General features: G+C 41.2%; 1 protein-coding gene across 1 annotated transcript; it reads right to left on the bottom strand.

The window, feature by feature from the left end:
* Positions 1 to 763: 763 nt before the first annotated feature.
* On the bottom strand, positions 764 to 21,434 carry PGK1 (phosphoglycerate kinase 1). Its single transcript, XM_032227461.1, has 11 exons — positions 21,257 to 21,434; positions 18,385 to 18,435; positions 15,627 to 15,782; positions 15,406 to 15,550; positions 12,750 to 12,853; positions 11,832 to 11,951; positions 8,896 to 9,010; positions 5,562 to 5,741; positions 5,294 to 5,471; positions 4,867 to 4,965; positions 764 to 1,208 (listed from the first exon to the last, which is right to left on the bottom strand). The coding sequence occupies exons 1-11, from the start codon at positions 21,319 to 21,321 to the stop codon at positions 1,168 to 1,170; spliced, it is 1,254 nt and encodes a 417-aa protein (XP_032083352.1). The 5' UTR covers positions 21,322 to 21,434; the 3' UTR covers positions 764 to 1,167.
* Between the last annotated feature and the right edge of the window lie 1,955 nt (positions 21,435 to 23,389).

Raw genomic sequence — 23,389 nt, 5'->3', positions numbered from 1 at the left:
AACATCCCAAACTGCCTCAGCACCCCAACTATTTCCTCCAAAGATAATCATTTTCTTTTGGCCAATGTATATTTAATGGGAAACATATTTTCAGTCAAGGAAGTTCCATACTATTATTTAGTTTAAACACGGCAATTCTACTCCCCATATTTTTGAAAGTGATAGTTGAAGCTTTATTCACCCTCCAAATAAGATACGGAATTGAATAAAGGTTGTTACAATACTCTAATTTACAGAAGAACTAAATTTTGTGGGAACACCGAATTACTGAAACAATTACCCGTTGTAAAATTGAAATAAAACCAGATGTTGTTAAAAAGCTTCTGACTGGACATTTTAGATTTCACAACAATTTATCTGCTGTGAAGAAAACAACGCAACTATAGTTCATATTTAAAATAACAGTGGCAGTCATCAGTGGACTTGGGAGAGAACTTATATATAGGTTGCACATACCCCATAAAGATTGTCCCACCATCCAAAAAAGAGAAGTTAAAAAATTCTGTACAGACATCCATACTTTCTCGACATCTCAAACTGTAGCGTCAATACTTAAAATTGCAATCGTCAGAGAAAAGCAAAGAGAATAATCCGAATATTGTAATTGGACATGATTCAAAATCTTTTTTAAAAAAAAATCCTAGACATGCTAAGGATAGACTATCTTGCCCAGTCCTTAAAACAATTCCTGGGAGATGTTCTAATTGTATAAACTTTGTATTATGTAGCGAAATTTAGAAAAAAAAACACTCAAAAGGAAATATTTCTACTCACACTTAAACATTTATTTGAAAGCTTACATTCATATCCTGAAATGTATGTTCTTTGCCTGCTTGTGGATTGTGTGAAGCAGCTAAAGTACCACAGAAGCAAACTGATGGTTTTGAAAATCTGACATCAGGGAACCACCTGTTTTAAAAGGCTAAAATATGGATATGTACACTGTGAAAATAACAGAAGCTGCTTTAGCAACACAGTAAGTCAGATGAGATAGCAACAGACAAATCAGCATTATGTAAACAGTCATCTTTACAGAACAGAGCCTGATTCCGCTTGCTTCCAGTGTACAGCATGTGCTCTGCTGCTTGAACAGTCAGTATCTACTTTAAATGCTGGCGCAGAGGAACAGTCAGATAAGGGGTGTTCATTTATCCCACGTTCTACGCATTACACGCTGCTCAGAGCATCGACACCTGGAAGAACTTTACCTGCGCATGGTTGAAAAGACACAAAGATGAGTAACTAATTTCAGCACAGCTCATTTCATCATCTCAGAGTCAAAGATCTTCCCTCAACCCCTCACCCCCCCCAGAGGCCTTTGCTTTAAATGTTTAAAATCCTGAAGGAATAGAGGCCATTACAGAAAATTTCAAGGATTCCTGTACAACTAAGACAATCAGAAGTAAATTTCAATGATAGGTATTCATTCATATGTGTTATATTACCCAGGGATCAGAAAACACATTAACTCAAGAATTTGAATTAGCCATTCCAACTGATAACACCACTAAGTGTGTTCTCTTTGTGCATGTGGATCAGAAGGAGCAGCACAGAGGCAGCTCATGCATTCATTTCAATGGTCATCTGTTTTTGGTTTGAATTGCCCACTGACTGGTATGTACTGTGTAGCAACCTATAGAGAAGGTGTCTTTCAACAGGGAAAAGATCGCCTATCACTGAACTAGCAGTTTATCAAGGGCACCAGGTGAGAGTAATATCACCAGGAGATATTAACCAGAAATTTTTAACCCAAATTGAGCAAATTAGATGCTGCACCAAATGTACTTTAAAAGAACAAAAATAGAGAAAAAATTATTATCTGTTCTAAAAAGTCACACCCTAATTCTCATGTTTTTTACTCATGTATTTTAGGGAGTTCACATAATGTACACCTTTACTTTTTATTATATTATATAATATATATAACATAATATATATATACCACCACTGTTTAGAACCACCGAGGAAAACCTACATTTTAAATGCTAACAGTCTAAACTAAAGAGGACATTTCACTCTCATGGGCTCCCTGTGCAAGTGCACATTCTTTCCCCTTCATTGTTAATTCCTAGGCAACAGAGACAAAGAGCCTGTCCAACATGGCATTTTTGGTAATAACAGTTGCAGAAGACTTTAGTTTGGCTTATTTTTCAGACAGTAAGAAAGGCAACAGAAAGACAAACCGTCTATGTATTGGGAAACAGCTTAATTACTAGAGGAAATAAAATCATTCGCAGAACAATGCAGCCCACAAAGACACAACTATAATCCCCCCCCCCCGCCCCAAGGTGACAGCATTAGTCTTTGCCAACAAACTAGGAATTCCACAGCACCTTAAAAGTCATATATTTAACTCCATCATAAATTTTCATGCATACAATTCATCAGATGCAAATGCACCAATGAAAACTCGCTCCATAACAAATCTGCTCACGTTTAAGGTTCTACAAGGATACTTTTTGTTATAAATTTGTTTCACTTTCAAATGTGGTTTTGGATGATACAAAACTAATTGGTAGAATTTCATAGTAGTGGTAATTTCATAGTAGTATCGTAATCCAGATAATCACGTTTTAGGCTGGGCTGCATTAATGGGCCCAGTGACTGCACAAAAAAGTTATTTATACTTTTAAGAAGCTAGCTTTTTTATCTTGCTTAGGCAAAGCACGTATATAAATTAAGCACTTAATTTAGCACCTAACTATAACCCTATCTTAAGCACTTATAAGAAAATCAATAGCTTAATATTTTCTGAACAAAGTTGTTGTGGCTATATGTTCTTCCTATCAACGGTCTAGACCACAAGAGCACTAGCAGCCTCCAGCCCCTTCATGGATCACTGTCTTGTCATGGTGAAGGGGCCTGCACAGCTCAAAGAAGCTATGAGCTAAGCCATGCAGGGCCACCTAAGATGGACAGATGATAGTAAAGTTTTGACAAAATGTGACCCACTGGAGAAGGAAAGGGCAGCCCACTCCAGCATCCAAGAAAACCCCATGGACAGTACCAAAAGCTAAATGATATGATCCTAGAAGATGAGCCCCTTACGGTGGGAGGTGCTACAGGGGGAGAGCGGAGGGTGATTACAAGTGGATCCAGAAAGAATGAAGCAGCTAGGCCAAAGCCAAAAGGACACTCGGCTGTGGATATGTCTGGTAGGGAAAGGAAAGTCCAATGCCGTAAAGAAATATATATAAAGAAATATATAGGAACCTGGAATGTAAGATCTACGAATCAAGGGAAGCTGGATGTGGTCAAACATAGGTTGGCAAGATTGAACATTGGCATCTTGGGAATCAGTGGACTAAAGTGGACGGGAATGTGCAAATTTAATTCAGGTGGCCATTATATCTTCTACTGTGGGCAAGAACCACTTAGAACAGAGGTCAGCAAACTGTGGCTCTGGAGTCGCATGTGGCTCTTTCCTCCCTCTGCTGCAGCTCCGTCACTGGTCGGCGCCACAATTTTGAGAGGACCTTCCAGGGAGAGGGGGAGGGGGGGAGAGAAGCAATGTGCCAGGACAGAACTCTATGGCAAGGGGAGAGTTTTTCAGTTGTCTCCACAATTGATAGGGCTTTCAGTTATGACAGGTAGAGGAAAAAGTACGCCACGCTAGGAGGAGATTTTATGGTGGGGGAACTGAACTTCCGGTTAGCTCCAGGATTGAACAGGGGGCTTCCGGTTTGGAACTTTGTGGTTCCCGGTGTTTTCTTTTCTGTCGGAAATGGGTCCAAATGGCTCTTTGAGTGTTTACGTTTGCCAACCCCTGCCTTAGAAGAAATGGAATAACCCTTATTGTCAATAAAAGAGTGGGGAAAGCAGTACTGGGGTACAATTACAAAAACAACAGAATGGTCTCAGTTTCAAATCCAAGGCAAACCATTCAACATCACAGTAATCCAACCACTAATGCTGAAAAGGTTGACATTGACTGATACTATGAAGACCTACAACATCTTCTAGAACGAATACCAAAAAAAGATGTCCTTTTCACCCTAGGGGATTGGAATGCTAAAGTAGGGAGTCAAGAGGCAACTGGAATTACAGACGCATGGAGTACAAAATGAAGCAGGGCAAAGGTTAACAGAATTCAGCCAAGAGAATACACTGGCCACAGCAAACATTCCTTTCCAACAACCCAAAAGATGACTCTACACATGGACATCACCAGATGATCAGTACCAAAACGAGATTATTTACTTTGCAGCCAAAGATGGAGAAGCTCTTTACGGTCAATAAAAACAAGACCTGGAGATGACTGTGGCTCAGATCATGAGCTTCTTACTACAAAATTAAGGCTTAAATTGAAGAAAGTAGAGAAAACCACTAGCCTGCTCAAGTATGGCCTAAATCAGGGGACTTCAATCTTGGCAACTTTAAGACGTGTGGACTTCAAATCCCACAGTTCCTCAGCCATTTGGCTGAGGAACTCTGGGAGTTGAAGTCCACACGTCTTAAAGTTGCCAAGGTTGGAGTCCCCTGATCTAAATCATATCCCTTATGATTTCCCTTACATGGAATGGATTGATTAAAGGGATTCGATCTCGTAGGCAAGAATCCCTGAAGAACTACGGATGGAGGTTTGTAAAAGACCCTGAGGTTGGAAAACACAGAAGGCAAAAGGAGAAGGGGACGGCAGAAGGTGAGATGGTTAGATAGTGTTATTGATGCAATGAGCATGAATTTGGGCAAACTCCCTGAGACATTGAAGGACAGGCGACTGTCGTGCTATGGTCCATGGGATTACAAAGAGTCAGACGTAGCTTAGCGACTAAACAACAAAAAAAGCCCGTGGCAGGAATAGTGCTTAAAGCAAGCTATTAACTCATCAGGGGTAATTTAAAAAGAAAAAAAGAAACTCATTACCTTCTAGAAGTTCCAGACTGGCTCCACCTCCTGTACTAACATGGCTAACTTTATCTTCCGTATTCCATTTAGCACAGCAGGTAGCAGTGTCTCCTCCACCTGTAAAATAATTTGGACTGTTTGAGGACACACAACTGGGCTGACAACAAAATATGGCGTTTGTTTTTAAAACCATTTAAAATAAGATCCACCCACTTCCAGCCAGAGGTTATCTCCATATACCATTTTAATCATTCTTTGCCAGTTGGATATGCTGTACAATCCAAAACAAAATAAGGGCAACAGAGATTAGGTGGCACCGATATCACTGAATTTACCAGTGTAAGGCAATGCCCTCTGTTCCTTCCGTGAAAGATAATTGTTCAAATTGATCAAAAAGGTAATAATCAAAAACCGACACCCAGAAGAACAACAGAAAGATTTGTACCGATAATGGTGATGCAGCCTTTGCTGGTAACTTCCACTACTTTATCCATCACGGCTTTGGTTCCTTTGGCAAACTTCTCCCACTCAAAGACACCAACTGGGCCGTTCCACACAATTTGCTTGGCTCTGCCCACAGCTTCGACAAAGAGCTTAGTGCTTTCAGGGCCACAATCCAATCCCTAAGACCAAGGGAGCAAATGAGACCATTCAGTCCTTCCTCTGGAAAGTGTAGAGAAGGAAAACACCTAGCAATGGTTTCTTCCACTCACCATCCAGCCTGCAGGGATGCCAGAGGCCAAGGTAGCTACCCCAGTGTTAGCGTTCTCATCAAATTTGTCTGCAGTGATAAAGTCGACAGGCAAAGTGATCCGGACACCGTTCTTCTCAGCTTTGGCCATCAGGTCTTTGACTATTTTTGATCCTTCTTCATCAAACAAAGAGTTGCCAATCTGGAAGAAACAAAGAAGGCACGTTCAGTGGCAGCTAAATGAAGGTGCCAGCTGCAATGAAATCAATGAGTGCCACAAAAGACCCTTGCAAATATGTGATCTTAAAGAATGAAGGAAAAGGGGGGAATATGATCAAAATCTTTAAATATACAGTATTAAGGATCTAGAAGGCAGTATGTTCAATGATAAGCAAAATTCAAGAACATCGGAGCATAACCTCAAACTGACAGAAATTCAAAAGTAATGTTAGAAAGTATTACTTCACAGAAAGAGTGATGGAAGACTGGAACAAACTTCTAATGAAGCTGATGGATCAATCATCAATAACTAAGTTTAAACATGCTTGGAACAAACATATCCATGTTTATTATTAAAAAAATAAAATTGAACTTAGAAGGCAGATTTGCTGGACCACTACCGTGTTTTCCCCAAAATAAGACAGGCTCTTATTTTCTTTCCACCCCCAAAATAAACACTTGGCCTTATTTTCGAGGAGGTCTTATTAGGTCACCTCATGGCTGCAACTGTGTTGCAATATTTTCTCAAAAGCTCAATTGGGCTTATTATCTGGGGAGGTCTTATTTTCAGGGAAACAGGCTAGATGTTTTGCTGTCATAGAATGTCTATGAAGATTCTCACTTATCCAGGTCATAGTTGCATCAAAAGTGGATTTTTATTTTGAAAAGGCAACTGGAAAAACATAATGTTTCGCTACCTATCCTGGAAGCTTCCTGGATGCTGTGGGAGATGGAAGGAAAATTAGTGACAATTCAAATGAGTAGATTCTGACAGGATGGTTGGGAGCGGGGAAGAAATGGAAAAGGAAAGTTTTCCTTCTTTGTGGATTTTGGGGAATCCATATATTTTATAAGAAAATGGTCATCAATTTCCTGCAAAAACTACTTAAGGACAATGCAACTGACAAGCCACAATACTTTCACCTTTATCCTGAGTCCATACATATATGGACTCCCCCAAATCCACAGAGAGGGAAATCCACTCACATCAATTGTCAGCAGCATCAACTCTTGTCACCTACAACAATGCAAAACATCTAAATTATTGGCTCCTTTGGTTGGCAATACCACCCATCACACCAACAATTCGCAGGACTTTGTCAGCAAGGTTTGGAAACTAAAATTGGATCCAGATGAAACTATAGTTTCTTATGGTGTGACCTTACTCTTCTTCACCCGCATCCCAACAACTGAAGCTCTCCCGAGACAGCACATTAAGTGACATAACCAACCTCAGCCCAGACCACTACCTAGGTGCCATGTTGGGCCTCTGTCTGACCACTACCTATTTTAAATACAATGAGGGTTTCTACAAAAAAAAACACGGTTGCGCCATGACCTGTGTCTCCCATTGTGGCAAATTTGTACATGGAAGAGGTAGAAACCAAACCCAGGAATTTCACCAACTCACTGCTATGTGGTTGATACTTGGGTCACGCAGGAAGTGGAATCCTTCACCAAACACATCCACTCTGTGGACAGGTACCATTGGGAAGATGTTAAGGAAAACTGTCTGATTTTCCTGGATTGTGCTGTACACATTAAGGAAGACTAGAAGCCTTAATATTGAAGTTTACAAAAAACCAACACACACTGATCAGTGTTTGCATTTTAATTCTCACTACCCACTAGAACAGTGATGGCTAACATTTCCAGACAGAGTGCCCAAAGCGCGCCCAAACCCCCAAAATGCAATGCACCCCCCACGCATGCATGCACTTGACCCCACAGATGCGCCCTATCCCCCCACAAATGCATGGGTGCACCCCCACACATGCCCCACCCCCCAGAAGTGCATGTGCAACCTCGTGTGCTCTGCCCTTTTGCATGTGCTGCAGAGACGCACACATATGCGCATTGGAGCTGAACTGGGGCAACGGCTTGTATGCCACCAGAGGGGGCACTGCGTGCCATAGGTTTGCCATCAAGGCACTAGAACACAAATTGGGGGTGATCAGAACCCCTGGCCATCGGGCTGAAAAGTTTGCCTACTAGTAAAGAGGGAAAAGAGAAAGAACTAAAACGCAACCAGGAATCCCTGAGAATTTGTTTCTATCCTAGCTGGGCCTTCATCAAATCCAAAAAAAGACCCACATGAGCTCCTCTATTACAGGCAAGGGAGAGTGACAAACAAAGCAAAACTGTTCTATATGTTGCTAGAATATCTGAAAAACTGTACAGTGCAGTGAGACGAGTGCAGATCTGTCCATTGGTGAAACAAAGCAACCACTTCAGAAGCACATGGCACAACATGGGAGATTGAACCACCAGGACAAGATGCAGTCGTCCATCTGCATTTGAAAGAGAAGGGCCATTCTTTTGAAGATAGCCAAGTCCACAGTTTGGATAGAGGGGACCACAGGTTTGAAAGAGGGGTCAAAGAGGCCATTTAACACTGAGCAGCCCTCTCTCAGGAGAGGAAGAAGGATAAGATACTCCTTACCCCAATTTACAATGCAATCCTTTAGGTTGTTCCAAGAAGATTCCACACCTCTGATTTAGGTGACACTGAATCACAGATCCCCCCCCCCGCCCCGCCCAAGTAACCACAATGGCTTTCAGAGAGTGATAAGAACCAGTTGACTGCAAAAACAAAACAAAGCACCTCCCCCACCTCAAATTGTGTTCCACCAACAAATCTCAACTGTCAAGAACTGTCCTATTTCTCACATCATCCAATACAACTGATGAAACTTCCAAGATAGGAAGAAAAAAATTTTGGTTTCCAAAATCAGTCAAATTGCCTTTTCAAAATAAAAAAAAACATTTTAAATACGTTTTCTGTCATCAGTTTTCTATGTTTCTATGAAGTGACTGGTGGCAGATAGGAAGTAAGAAGCTGAAGAAAATCATTTTCAGTGTGACTTCTGAAAGTTCAGATCTAAATTAGGAGTGTCACAGTAGCTTGGTCAAAGAAACAATATTAGTGAAAGATGAACATATGAACATATGAAAAAAAAAGAAGACCAGGGGAAATTGCCATTTAAGCATATGGCCAACAACTGACTAAATATTTAACACTGATTAATACAAAGAATTGTTCCTATATATTTACTTTTCTCAACTAAAGACAATGTTTTAGTACACAGAGCCACTTGGCTAAGATGGACACCTGTAGAAATTAAATAAATAAATACCTCCATATTGTTGAGTACTTTGAGGAAGGTGAAGGCCATTCCACCACCAATAATCATTTCATTGACCTTATCCAGCATGTTATTGATTAGCTGAATCTTATCCTGAACCTTAGCTCTAACGAGCAGGGGGGAGAAAAAGAGATCCAGAGTTGTTAAATGTTTCTGTGGAATATTGGAAATAAAAATACTTGACAAAGAAAACAGCTAATTAGACTGTAGAAACACTATGAAAACCATTTCATGTTTCATTGTTAAATGGGAGAAACATGTGAACTCATTTACTCTTTTGACTTATATTAAGTAAAGCTTAAAATAGAGAGAAAGGCATTACACAGACACACATCCATAGACCTGGCTCTGTTTCAAGTCAAAAGGATGGAAGCTCTAAATTGATTTAACACATCCATTCTCCACTCTGGTTTGAAAAATCAAAATATGAATTATCAATACAAATAATTTATAATTATCCAAAATGTATTGAGGTAGGTAGACCCCTAACCCTGTTGTTCCAATCCCTTTTACAGAATGAGTTATTACTGTGGTTCTTTGGATGAAGAACCGTATTAAAGGTTGGACTTTTTTTCCCACCCTCTCCTCTCTGAAAGCTCTTAGCTGTGCTAGGCTGCCCTCTCCTGCCCAAGTGTCTTACTCTGGTAATCAGCAGCTGAAGCTGCAAGGGCCAAATCCGGACTAAGCTGATCTTTACCACGTTTCTCTCATAAGCTGCCTGTAATAAAGCAATTCTGGAAATCTACTCCAGATAGCCAGAATTATGGATTTCTGTTTCTCCAAAATAAAATATAACCAGGAAAGCCACGTTGTTTCCTAAGAGCAATTCTTTAATATCTCTATTGGCAAATGGTTTAAACACAACCACAGGACTCTATACTATCGTACCTTTGATTTCGAACTACTGTGAATTCTTTTATTTCCTCCTAATTATATTTTATTCTCTACAGGTAGGCTTGTATTTTCTTTAAAGTTATTATTACAACAATTAATAACTATTTAATTATTACCAGTCTAATACTCTATTTGGGTTTCAGTTCCGCAGCTGCTATTTTGTACACTGTGGGGTGCCAGAGGAGATGACTGTGGCAATGGACTCTGTTGATGGACAGGATGTGCAGACAACCAGATGCAAGTGGCCAAATAGGCAAAATAGTGGCTTGCTCAGAAACCGACACTGATCGTTCAGGATGCCTTTTATCTAGAAAATACCAGCGCAAGATCTTTCCAGGGGGAATGGGACAACTTGCCATAGGTAACTCGCTGCGCCCAAATCACCACAGGCAACTTGGTGCAGGAGAACTTGCCATGGCCAACTCACCGTGAGGCAACTCATTGTGCGACAACTTAATAATTCTATTTAATCATTTAAAATAAATAAAAAATATTTTAATTTTTGCCATTCCAATTTCATTCTGTCCCTCCATTCCATCCTTTCTTTAATGATTCTATTCCATCATTTCTTTGCTATTAGTGTAACTCTTGCACTGCAATGAGTTGTCCTGTGGCAAGATGGCCGTGGTGAGTTGTCATAAACCCTTTCCGGATGGTACTAAGATTGCCACCAGTGTTGTTAGACAAAGGCAGGTTAAGAGCACTGGTTATTTCTGCTAGAGGAGCCTGGGGCATGTTGCACACCATCCCTATGTGCCCATCCAGTGGAGTCCCTCCACCTATTGCTCAACTGATGCCTGAGGTGGAAAAGACACTCGGCCATGGATCTTCTAAGCCTTGGGAATAGACCCAAATGACTCCTGCACTTTAGCTCAGTGGTGGGTTGCAGGCGGTACGTCCTGGTAGGGGCGTACCAGAGCCTGCCCGGAGCACTGGATACCGTTCTAGTATGGTGCTCCGGAGAGTCCATCCTCCCACCCAAGCTCCTTACTGGTCTTTTAGTCTTTGGCGCTTCTCTGCAGTGCGTACAACGTCTGCACTCCACTCTGTGGAGCAGCTGGTGCATCACAGAGGCGCTAAGACACATGTGCACATTGCACGTGTGTGCACACGCACTGTGTGTGTTCATGTGGACGCCAGGCCAGTTCCAACTGTACTGATTGGAACAGGATCCGGAACCCACCACTGCTTCAGCTGTACCTTGAGCCAAACACGTAAGTGAAGCGAGAACCAAGTTGAGCCAGATTCTGCTCTTTTCTTTGAAACCTTCTAGAGTCAACTGCAGGAGAAGATGGGCTCTGAGGATAGCAGGGCTTTATAGCTCAACTTCATGTTGAAGTTATACGTCAGAAACCTTTTGATTCTAGCATTTTTGAAGTAGAAAATTGTATTGGACATGTCCCCTAGGAGAACTCCTTGCTGGGGGAGTGAGCTTGGGGTTGGGGAGACACTGGGCCAGGTGCAGAAGGGGGGACTGGACTGGATTGTTCAGCATACACTCCCCCTTTGTAGCTGTAATGCAGGTTGTTCCCTTCAGCTTTATGCAAAAACTGGCCCTACTTAGCAACATTGGTTTGATATTCTCTTGCCCACTGAAACATCAAATAAAACTGAATCTATACTGCAATTCAGCATATTTCTACTAAATTCATGTCTTGGAATTAAAAATATTAATCTGCTATTTGATACGTTCCCTTGTAAAAAAAAATCTCAACATGTTTCTTTTGAATGCTGTAGGAGTTGTGTGTCCAGTTATATACCATCCTGGCCTAATGGCAAAAGTTTCAATTTACACACAGAACTGCTGAACAGGCAGTATATACGCTAACTCTGCTTGAAAGGCCAAACACATACAGAACTATTTTATTTGATCCAACTCATAGCAGCATATATGAAGCATGGGGCAGAGTTTATTTTTTAAAGTTACCATGGTCATAACTATTAATTAAAAATATTTGCCCACATTATAAACCCCAACAAACTAATAATTAGGGTTTTTCCCCCAAGTTTACCCCAAAGAATGTTATTCTTACCCTCCAAGGATTGCCAAAAAGGGGTGTTCTGGGCTCTCCAGAGCTTTAGCAAAATAATCCAGCTCTTTCTTCATTAGAAAGCCAGCAGCTTTTTGAGACAGATTGACCCCAACCATGGAACTGTTGCAAAAGAGAGACAGATAATACAAATAAGCACCTGTGTCTGTTCGTTTGATCCTACAAAGGTAATTCAATTAAAACAAATCAATTCAACAAGTGGGAAAGTATTCAGTTAAAAAATCACCAAAACCACCCAGTCATACTGATATTTTCGATTTTCAGATTTTGCACGGATTTAAATATAAGAAAATAGACTTTCAACAATTTTTGTTAAATATTTTTTTTAAAATGTTGCTCACCATTTCTTCCAAAAATGTAAAATTCATACTAAAAATATTGTTTTGACAAAGAGAACATTTACAATATGTATGGTAGACAGTTAGGCACTCCTAGTACCTTACAAAGATTTTTCTAATAGCTTTTTTATTATCAAGAGCAACAATAATGGGAGGGCCAAGGGAAAGTTAACCATGCTATTTGCACAAAAAAATATTAGAATTGGTTTCGCTACTTCTGTAACCATGTTGTCCTTACTGTATGAACCTATGGGACGGTTGATATATATTTTCTCAAATGTAAAGCATTCAAAATAAAAAGAGTTTATTATAGTAAGTATTATAGAAACGGCCTTCCCAATATATTGAGGTTTATCCTAGAACACGTGTCAAATTTGCCACGTCTTGTTGTCGTCACGTGACGTTTCGTGATGTTTTTTCCATTTGTGGAGCTGGGGTGGCCATGGCCTGTATGTGATGCATCCGGCCTATGGGCCGCCAGTTTGATACCCCTATCCTAGAAGAGTGGTTAATGTCACAAGGAGACTTTAATTCAGGAACCAGCATGACACCAAAGACTCACCTGTGAGCTCTATGTGCAGTCCCAAAAGCATCATTAATGTAAACATCTCCTAATTTAGAAAGTGATGCTCTGAAAGCATCCACTTTTGCAGAATCAGCCTTGATCTGGAAGAAAACAAAAAAGAACAAGTCAATTGACATTCAATCCTCAACCCACCCACCTTCACCACAGCATCAAGGTTTACAAAAAGCTTCCCTAAATGTAACACTGCTATGCAAAGGGTAGCAAAAGGGGAACTTTCACTAGGAAGAGGATGATGAAGTAAAAAGTACCTAGCAGGTATGTTACCTATTCACTTTGGGCTTTTTGACCTAGCTACCCATAATGCCCTTGATTTAAAAAAAACAGATTAAAGAAACTTAGGCGCTCCCTCTCCTAAATCCTGGGTTGTATAAACAGAGGTATAGAATCAAGATCACGTGAAGTATTTGTGCTGCTTTACAAAACCCTAGTAAGAACACACCAGGAATACTGCATCCAGTTTTGATCACCACATTACAAAAAAGTTGTTGAGACTTTGGAAAAAGTACAGAGAAGAGCAACTAAGATGATCAAAGGCCTGGAGACTAAAAACATAGGAAAAACGGTTGCAGGATTTGGGTTTGGTTAGTCTAAAGAAAAGATGAATTAGAGGTGACATGATAGCAGTATTCCAGTATTTGAGGGGCTGCCACAAAAAAGAGGGGATCAAATTATTCTACAAAGTACCAGAAGGCAGGACAAGAAACAATGGTTGGAAACTAACCAGAGAGAAGCAACCTGGAATTAAGGAGAAACTTCTCAACAGGACAATTAACCAGTGGAACTTGCCTCCAGAAATCATGGGCACTCCATCACTGGAGGTTTTAAAGAAGAGTCTAGTCTCTTATATAGGTTCTCCTGCTTGAGCAGGGGACTGGACTAGGAGACCTCCAACTCTATTCTATTATACTTACTAAAGACAAAGAATTTTGAGATAAACTGCATCCTCTACTGAGAATTGCACTGAAACTGATGCGGGCTCTTCCCACCTTTGTGATAAGCAACAGAACAACAACATTCTCCTGATAGGATCTGCTCTCAAATCATTAGAGGGTTTTGAGGAGGAATGGTGAGGGGGGAAAATTCTTTAAAGGTTACTCCAGCCAACTATACTTACTTTTTTTTTGGAATAGATTTACATTTTATGGGGCAGGATGTTTCAAAATTCCAATGGGAACAACCTAGATGTTGCTAAGGATCAACTAATTAAAACACTTAAGAGTATTACTCAGGCTCAACAATGTGCATGGTGCTTTAAACAACATCGCCTCTGAAGCTGATGTCTAACAGAGCTTTGAAACCAAAACTGAAGGACACAGCAAAGGATCAGGTGAAAGAACCACTTCATATGAAAGAACAAGCAATAGGATAGAGGAAGAAGTTCAAGTGGGAATTAAGGTGGCCTTCAGAAGTTCATTTGCACATGTTTTTACAGCACTATATGGGTAGTCTCCACCAGCCTGCAAAAGGGCATCATACTGTATAACAGTATTTTAAACTCAAAATAGTACAAGACGGAGGCGAACTTGAGGCTTAATGGGGTCAGAGATGCTAAGAAAAGAAACTGACTGGGACCAAGTTCTCTCAATGACCTTCAAGAAAATGTCAGAGGTGCAAGATAGCACGGACACCACATGGCTGTCTGAAAAATATGTGGATCCTAGTCAAAGGTTTCTCTTAGCACAGTATATATGAAAACTTCATCAGATAATAGAGCATTTTGTCAAACTTTTCTTGCAGTTACTTTTAATTTAGACTCCTCCTCCTTTCTTCGCTTTAATCCAAATTACATCTCTTTTAAAGCCAGAATACTATAATTTCATCCAAATAAGCTTATTTAATTTGTAAAATGCATTGGCCACACATCTTATCATAGGTTAATTCTGGCCGGCTTACTGTTACATATAGTTAAAACATAAAATGTTAAAATCAAACCTTAAAACCAAGGAAACCTGGGGAGGGCGAGGGCTGAGTGTGTGTATAGCGGGGGGAGGGGGGGTGAGAGGTGGGATCTGTTATCACTCAATCAACACCTCCATTGCGCTTGGTTTTTTTTCCATGTAAAGGAACAAGGAAAGAGCCAGCTGTAAACGAATGAACCAACAAACACCATACTGCCCTGATGTTTCCAACTGAAAAAGTCTGGTGGAAGTGGGGAAGCATTGCTTGAAGAGCCCTATGTACCCTTAAGCTGTAATGCCAAACAGCAGCTTCCTTTCTGGAAAAGATAAATAGTGATAGAACCCTCTCTTGAAAGTGTATTGATGCTTTCAAACTGGGTTGTTCCACAGTGCATGCTCACCCCATGGTCCTTTCCCAGGAATGTTGAGTATTTTATGTTACTGACATGTGGAAACAGGGCCCTACAACTGTGCACAAAATAAGTCTATAAGGGGAAATCTAACAGTGCACAGATCCTCTCCTCTCATCCTCCCCAAAGTCCTAAGGAGGACATAACTTTCACAACTGAGAAAGCTGTCTTAGAACTGTGCTGCAGAGAAAATTAGTTATTCTTCCTGTTACATTAACATCAGAAAGCATGAAGTATTATTAAGAGATTATCAAACATGGCTTAATTACCTTTCTAATTTCTTTGAGAGGCACACAATGTGACACTTGCGGCTGTCAATCTCACCTTATTGCCTGAAAGATCCTTCCCTTTTCCTTCTTCTTCTACATGGAATCGGAGGTTTTCCAAGAGAATTACGGAGCCATCTGCAGGACTGGCACAAGCTGACTCTACCTCTGATCCCACACAGTCTTTCAGGAATATGATGTCCCTAGAAAAGATTTAGATTCAGTTTTTGAAACTGAAAATATTTTTATAGCATTTCTATCACAGCCTTGATATCTTACCTGCCAAGCAGTGATTTGAGTTCAGCTACTACTGGCTCCAAAGAAAATTTATCAGGCATTGGAACTCCGTCGGGGCGGCCCAGATGACTCATCAATACTACAGATTTGGCACCATTGTCCAGACAATGCTTGATGCTTGGGATTGCTGCCTTGATTCTATGAAATCAGAAGAAAACTGGAAAGTTTAATTTACAATCTTCATTAGAAGCACCTATGAAGGGAAGCTCTCCTGCTGTGTAGGTAGGTTAATGCAGAATGACCTATTGGCTCTGTCTGCAATATAAGTGTAAGGACTGTCTCTCCTAGCTTAAGAAAGTGAAGACTCTTGAAACAGAGTATTTCAAAAGGAAGCTTTTATTAAGTAGAAGGGAAACCATTAAGTTCAAAGCAACGTCTAAGTAAAATTTAAGCAGTAGAGACCCCTCCCATAAGTCAGAATGCAGATTTTAGCCAATACATGTGTGAAGATGTTTCCTTTACCAACTGCACTGAGAACCGGATAATCATACATTCCAATGGTTATCTTCTGTTAGACATTAAAGTGAACCGTCCCACATGGCCATCATAAACATTCCCCAAAAGGTGAAGGGATCTCAAGGTGCTTTGGCACCAGGAAACCAGTTGTAAAATCTCAGTTGTCACAGGCACTGCTGATAAATTGACTCCAAGGCCCCTCTCCTCCCAAATAATGGCAGTATCACTTTTAGGGATCTGACAAATAAGAGTCTGTGGCTGTGAGCCACGGTGGCGCAGTGGTTAGAGTGCAGTACTGCATACTACTACTGCTGACTGCAATTTGGCAGTTCGAGTCTCCCCAGGCTCAAGGTTGACTCAGCCTCACATTCTTCTGAGGTGGGTAAAATGAGGACCCAAATTGTCAGGGTCAAGAGGCTGACTCTGAAAAACGCTTAAAGAGAGCTGCAAAGCACTGTGAAGTGGTATATAAGTTAAGTGCTATTGCTTTGGGTCATGAATAGACAACGAAGCTTACAAACGCTTAGGACTGTAGTCCCATAAGTAACAGCCAACATGCCAACCTGTCAGTAATCAAATTACAGGCAATCCTCAACTTACAACCACAATTGAGCCCAAAATTTCCACTGCTAAGCAAGACAGTTGTTAAGTGAATTTTTACAACTTTCTTGCCACTGTTACTGTGAATCACTGCAGTTGCTAAGTTAGTAACACGGTTGTTAAGTGAATCTGGCTTCCCCACTGACTTTGCTCATCAGGTCACAAAAGGTGACCATGTGACCCCAGGACATAGCAAGTGTCACCAATACGAGCCAGCTGCGAGGCATCAGATTTTTGATCACACGACCATAGGAAAAATGCAATGGTCGTTAAGTGTGAAAAACAGCCATGTCACCTTTTTTAGTGTCGTTGTAAGTTTGAATGGTCATTAAATGAATGGTTGTAAGTTGAAGACTACCTGTATAAACCAAAACATCTAAGGGCCACCAATTTGTGGTATACATTATACCATCACATGGTCTCTTGCCATCAAAATCCTACCTATTGAATCTTCTTCTGCTCACTAATTTGTACATCTTGAACTACTGGACAGACTTTGATCAGTACTATCTAATTCAGAAGTTTCAGTAATCCTGCCACACGCAAACCATTTTGATCCTATAAACATTATCATAGCCATTTGATGCACAAGAGGAGCTCTTGTGCAACTTGACTATTTATTCTTGTGACTGTAACGCTACAAAAGGACATTTTCAAACGATTGCTTAAAAATGATTGCTCAATAAAGATTTCCTATCACTTAAAAGAGGGAAGTGGTGGCTCAGTGGCTAAGACCTTGAGCTTGTCAATCAGAAAGGTCGGCAATTCGGTGGTTCAAATCCCTAGTGCCGTGTAACGGAGTGAGTTCCCATTAGTTGTCCCAGCTTTTGTCAACCTAACAGTTCGAAAGCATATGTAAAAAAAATGCAAGTAGAAAACAGGGACCACCTTTGGTGGGAAGGGAACAGTGTTCTGTGCGCCTTCGGAGTTGAGTCATGCCAGCCACATGACCACGGAGAAGTCTTTGAAAAGTGCTGGCTCTTTGGCTTTGAAACGGAGATGAGCATCACCCCCTAGAATCGGGAATGACTAGCACATATGTGAGAGGGGAACCTTTATCGTTATCACTTAAAAGCAAAACTTTGTTTTGCATCCAACCACCCTAAATTTTGAACCTGCACCACTGGTAGGATTCAACTCATTAAGCCAAAAGAAAGATGCTCTTTCGGGAGAAATTTTGTACACATATTTGGAGCCACCTTGCCTCGTCTTCTTTTGTCAGCCTAACAGAAAGATGCACAACACAGCATACATAATATTAAAAGGAAAGGAAAGTAGAATTGGAAATTCTAAATTGGAATTTAGAATGCATCTTTATGCTTAAAGGTTAGCCGGAAACAAGGAGCAGTTCATATGAAATCAGATCAATTGTCGTCAAGTCTGACAAACTTGACAGAACAAACAAACCAGCAAAATATTAGAAAGCCTGATATGGAGATATTACTATTGATCTTTTTAACAGATTAACAGAGTTGAAAGGGATCTTGTAGGTCATCTAGTCCAACCCCCAGCCCAAGAAGGAGACCCTAGACCATTGCTGACAGATGGCAGTCCAGTCTCTTCTTGAAACTCATCTTAAAACTAAAATAAAAAACCCCTATGGTCTCATATTGACTTGCAATCCATTGGAATAAGCAGAACTACCCAGAACTTTTTTAAAAAGAATAAAAAAAGCCCCACTTACCTTTGATTGTTGGTTATTTGGTTGTTCTTCATTGGTACATTGAAATCAACCCTTAAAAGAAAAAGATAAACTAAAATTATAAGCAGATTAAAGCAATGCATTGGTAATAATAAAATTCTACAAGATTTTTTAAAAAGGGTATACATCAGATTATATTTGGGTACAAAATAACCAGATATTGCATCATGCTAATGGTGTCATTCCTAGATACCTAATACACTAATTAAGAAAACTATCAGTAGAGTAAATGTCTATGGAGATTCTCAGTTGTCCAGGTCATGGTTGTCCCAAAGGTGCTTTTTCAAGAGGCAACTGGACTTTCTGGTTTTTCTTTGAAGATGTTTCTCTTCTCATCCTAGAAGCTTCTTCAGCTCTTCGGTGGAACCAGCTGCCTCTTGAAAAAGCACCTTTGGTACTATAAGTAGAGTAAAAATGTTTTAAAATAAAGAACAGGTTTTGGATTTCAGGTAAATTGTTATGGTCAGAGTTTAATGTACCATTATATCTGCATTTCTGTTGCAAACTCTAGTTTTCTTGGCTAAGTGCTTAAACTTCTATTTTCTGTGCCTCCCATCCACACTACCAGTCTTTTGATACATAAAGTAGGGGGTAAATATGTGAATCAGACCTACTGGCCAGCTTTTAAAGGCTATTTGTTACTTCAGTCTTAGCTAGAACTGAGTGTTGTCCCTGCTCTACACTGCTTGAAGGAGCTTCAGAGTCCAGTTTTACAAAGCCATGCTTTCTGCCTCAAAGTGGAAGCAACAGGAAATTATGTTGAACAATATAAGCACAAAGACACAGGTTGCAAAGTTGAATTTTGTCTTGAGCAATTGAAAAAATCAATTTCAGGAGATGTCTTGGCTCTGAATATATGATCTCAAAATAACAATCCCCATATTTTCAAAGAGTCAAATGAAGGAACAGACCTTTTTTCACAATTAACTCTAGCATGTAAACACTATTTAATATAGTAGTTAAATAAAAATTGGAAACTGAAACAAAAATAATTATTTGATGGGGACAACTTAAGCATGTAGAAAAGGCAAAAAAATCAAATAAATTTAAATATTAATTGGATAGCAATTAGGCTATAAATGTAAGTGTGAGATGGAGAAGGTGCTAAACGAAGAGAAGAGGTGTTGACCTCTGCCATCTGAATCTAGTCTCCATTACTCAATTGGATCAGAAATCTGAAATGGGAAACCTAGTGAATCAGATTCTCAAACTCTGTCTGAACAGGGGAAGTACACTCTCCTTTTCTTTTCCTTTAAAGTGGAAGAACTTTGATTCAGATTGCAAGTCATCAAACATTGGGCATTAGTACAAATGATTTTGAGAAAGAAAAAAATGAATCAATGAATTATGTCAATGCACATTGTCCCTAGGACAAAATGTTTTTGAAAGACAGGAAATGAATCATTGGAGGTTAATTTCTGATCTCTACTGAGGATAATTAAATCAGGTTCCAGAATGAAGCTTGCAGATTTTGACTTGCAGATTTTATGACAAAACTCCCGCCATCCATCCCACTTTCAGCAATGCATTAGAAGGGGTTGTTGCTCGGATGTGGTTAAACTGCAACTCCTAGCAGGCAGAGCTTGCATGCTCAATGAGGGATTTTGGCAGTGATACTGCAAAATCTGGCAGCGTATTCATTTTATATGTAGCATGCAACAGGACAAACATTCAGCCCTCAAGGCAAGGAAAAATACTGGCTGTAAATTCAGAGGGCCTTTCTCTCTTTACCTAAAAGACAAAACATCTTGAGTAGGGAAATGGCTTCAAGAGAATAATGGTAGAATGCAAAATCCTAGCTAGTCCTCAATGACCTTGAGCAAATGTTTCATCTATTTTAAGATCTTACTCTGAAAACTATTTAAAACAACATCTCTATGCCACACGAAACTGCAGTTGTCAATAGTTGTTGGCTTCCTTGTCAGGCCCAGATTTAAGCAGTTAGTTCTTTGTCTCAGTCTTATTTTGCTAACAAGACCCTCAATTTTCAATGGCAGATGGACCATTATCTCCTATCTTCTTCTTATGCCATATCTGTCATTGGATCCAATTTTTATCAACAGCTGCATGAAAAAATGCTGTTGAGTTTTGTCCAAACCAAGCTGTTAGATTACCTATATATCACCATCTATATACATCAATTAAATCAAGTCTATGGCAAGAGATGATTACCCTTTCCCATTTGCAAAGACCTTCCCCAGTTCTGGCACTGAGACTCTTGCACATCAATCAAGACCGGAATGAAGTGCTTCCTCCCCCCCCCAAGCCCCCACATCCTAAGCATGGAAAGTCTGGTTTCTTCTTTTACCACCCTTATGCGGGCTTATTTATGAGGTCCCCGCACACATAGGTGCTAGTCGTTCCTGACTCTAGGGGGCGATACTCATCTCCCTTTCAAAGCCGAAGAGCATTTTTACATGCTTTCGAACTGCTAGGTTGGCAGAAGCTGGGACAAGTAACGGGAGTTCACTCCATTACGCTTAACTGCCAATCTTCCCGATCGACAATCTCTCTTAGCCAGAGCTACCGCGTCCCTATGAGGAAAGGTTCCCTCCACGCTATGTCCGTTATATTTATTCGGGGGGCGCCGGTTGCAAAACTCTTGCCGTTAATCTGCTATTGTACGAAAAGGGTTTATGGTTTTATTGTATTCCTTATAGCGCAGGGGTGAAGTCCACAAGTCTTAAAGGGGCCAAGGCTGGAGACCCCTTACCATGCGTGGTTTGGGCAAAGAGCCCCTTCCTCCCCCCGAGGGGGAGGTCTCTTCAGGCTCGGCGACCCCCCCCCCCCCAGAAACTCCTAACCCTTCGCAGGGCAGCCCGCTCCCCCCCTACAACCCCCGCTCGAGCGTCACCTCATGACGACGCGCTTGCCCTTCACGTCGACTTTATCGAGGGTGAGCTTGTGGGAGAGCGACATCTTGGCGGATCCGGCAAAGCAAAAGCGACGTCCGGTTGAAGCAGTGAGTGAGCGAGCGAGAGAAAGAGTGCGCGAGACCGCGGGGCTCTTACGGCAAGGTCGAGGCAGGCCACGCCCCACCTCTGCCTCCTCCGGATAGGCTGGGCCGCCTCCCGGGTTTCGCGCGATTAGCCGAGCCGGGCCGTCAATCCCGGGGCAGGGGGGATGGTGCGATTCGGAAAGTCGCGTTTGGCCTGGTCGTAAAGTTCCGTTTCCACCCGCCTCGCGCCTTCCTTTTTGCCGAGTCCGAATTGGTCGCTATCGGCGTCGCTCATGGCGATGTGTGTTCCGGTTGGATGGTTTTATCGTCCAATTGGGTTGCTTTCGGAGGTCTGCGGTGGGGAAAGTTGTATGCCTGTTGGGGAGGGGGGATTCCCTTTGAAGGGCATGCGCGGTTTTGCTTTGAATAATCACCGCGGAGCTGGGCTGCCCCCCCTCCCCAGCTTCCATTTTTGCCCCCCGTCGTTTCTTTGAAGGAAGCTGAGGCGGCTTCGTTAACTTCATTCATGGAAGTCCCCCCCCCCGCTTTCCTTTGTAAATCTCCCCTTTGTCTACCGTCTCTCTGCAGGTTCTCATCCTGAACATTTCTGGGTATCGCTTCCCGACACCAGAACTCAACTTGCATAGAGAAAAAAAGAAAAAAATAGGGGGAGGAAGGGGCTCTTTGCCCAAACCACGCATAGAAAGAACTGGTACCTCCCCCCCCCCCGGCTGCTTCCCCATTGCACCTCCACATTGTCTATTGTACTTTAAAACCTTCCTTTCTTCCTTCCTTTCTTTCTTCCTTTCTTTCTTCCTTCCTTTCTTTCCTTCCTTCTCTCTCCTTCCTTTCTTTCCTCTCCATCTCTTTTTTCTTCTTTCTTTCTCATTCCTTCTCTCCCCCTCTTTCTTTCCTTCCTTCCTTCCCTCGCCCCCTCTCTTTCTATATTTCTTGCTTTCTTCCCTTCCTTCTCTTTCTTTCCTTCCCCCTTTCTTTCTGTTTCGTTCCTTCCCTGCACCTCTTTCTTTTTCTTTCTTTCCCTCCTTTTTTATTTCCCTCTCTCCTTTCCTCCTTTCTATCTTTCTTTTCTTCCTTCTCTCCCCCTCCTTCCTTCCCCCTCTTTATATCTTTCTCCCTCTCGCCTTCCTTCCCTCTCTCCCCTTTATTTTCTTCTTTCTTTCTCTCCTTCCTTTCCTCACCCCCTCTCTATCTTTCTTTCTATCTTTCTTTCTATCTTTCCTTCCTTTCTCTTCTTTCCTTCCCTCTCCCCTCTCTCTTTCTTTTTTCTTTCTTTCTCCATTGTCAATCACACCCTGCTGTTGGTGCTTTGCTTTGATGGCTGCTGCAAGATAAAATGAGTAAAACGGCTTGCAAAAGTTTGTTGTTGTGTGTGTCATTGTTTCATTTTGCCGTTGGCTAGTTTTATGGATCCTAGAAAAGGAAAAGAAAAGTCTTTGTGCAATTTGTATTGCAAAATGAATCCATAATTACTGTTAAAACTGCTGAATCAAAGTATTGCATTCCTTGATATTCTTCTTGAAACAAATTCATTACTACCAAGTCTGCATTTCACTTTTCTTGCCCTTGGTGCAGACTGGCCTCAACTGGTCAAGTTATGGAGAGTAAATTAATACCTTGGGTATCCAGGTGGTCAAGATACAACTTACAAAGGTGGTCAATATAGAGAGTGATTAAATGTCCATGGAGCTTCTCCAGGTCCTGGTTGTCCCAAAGCTGCTTTTTCAGGAGGCAACAGGACTTTCTGGTTTTCCTTTGAAGACGTTTCGATTCTCATCCAAGAAGCTTCTTCATCTCTGACAGTATCCTTGCAGATACACATTTTGGACCAGTGGTTTGAAAAAGGGGTCAAAGAGGCCATCTATGTCAAAATTGAACAGCCCTCTCAACAGAGAGGGAGGGATATGATGTCATCTATCTACAGTCTACAACACAGTCCTTTCAGCAGTTCCAAGTAGGCTCCACACTCATATGCACCACTTAGGTGACTCTGAGGACACAAGAGAAACCTCCAAGGGGCCTCAATGACCC

This window comes from Thamnophis elegans, chromosome 12 (genome assembly GCF_009769535.1).
Source record: "Thamnophis elegans isolate rThaEle1 chromosome 12, rThaEle1.pri, whole genome shotgun sequence".
Classification (NCBI taxonomy): Eukaryota; Metazoa; Chordata; class Lepidosauria; order Squamata; family Colubridae; genus Thamnophis; species Thamnophis elegans.
Note: the sequence above shows the minus strand (reverse complement) of the source record. Positions and strands in the feature narration are given on the sequence as shown.

Coding starts and splice junctions, on each gene's coding strand:
- PGK1 (XM_032227461.1), bottom strand. CDS start 21,321: ATGTCGCTCTCCCACAAGCTCACCCTCGATAAAGTCGACGTGAAGGGC. Junction 15,783..18,384: donor CAAATAACCAACAATCAAAG/GTAAGTGGGGCT, acceptor CTGATTTCATAG/AATCAAGGCAGCAATCCCAA. Junction 12,854..15,405: donor AGGATCTTTCAGGCAATAAG/GTGAGATTGACA, acceptor GTTTTCTTCCAG/ATCAAGGCTGATTCTGCAAA.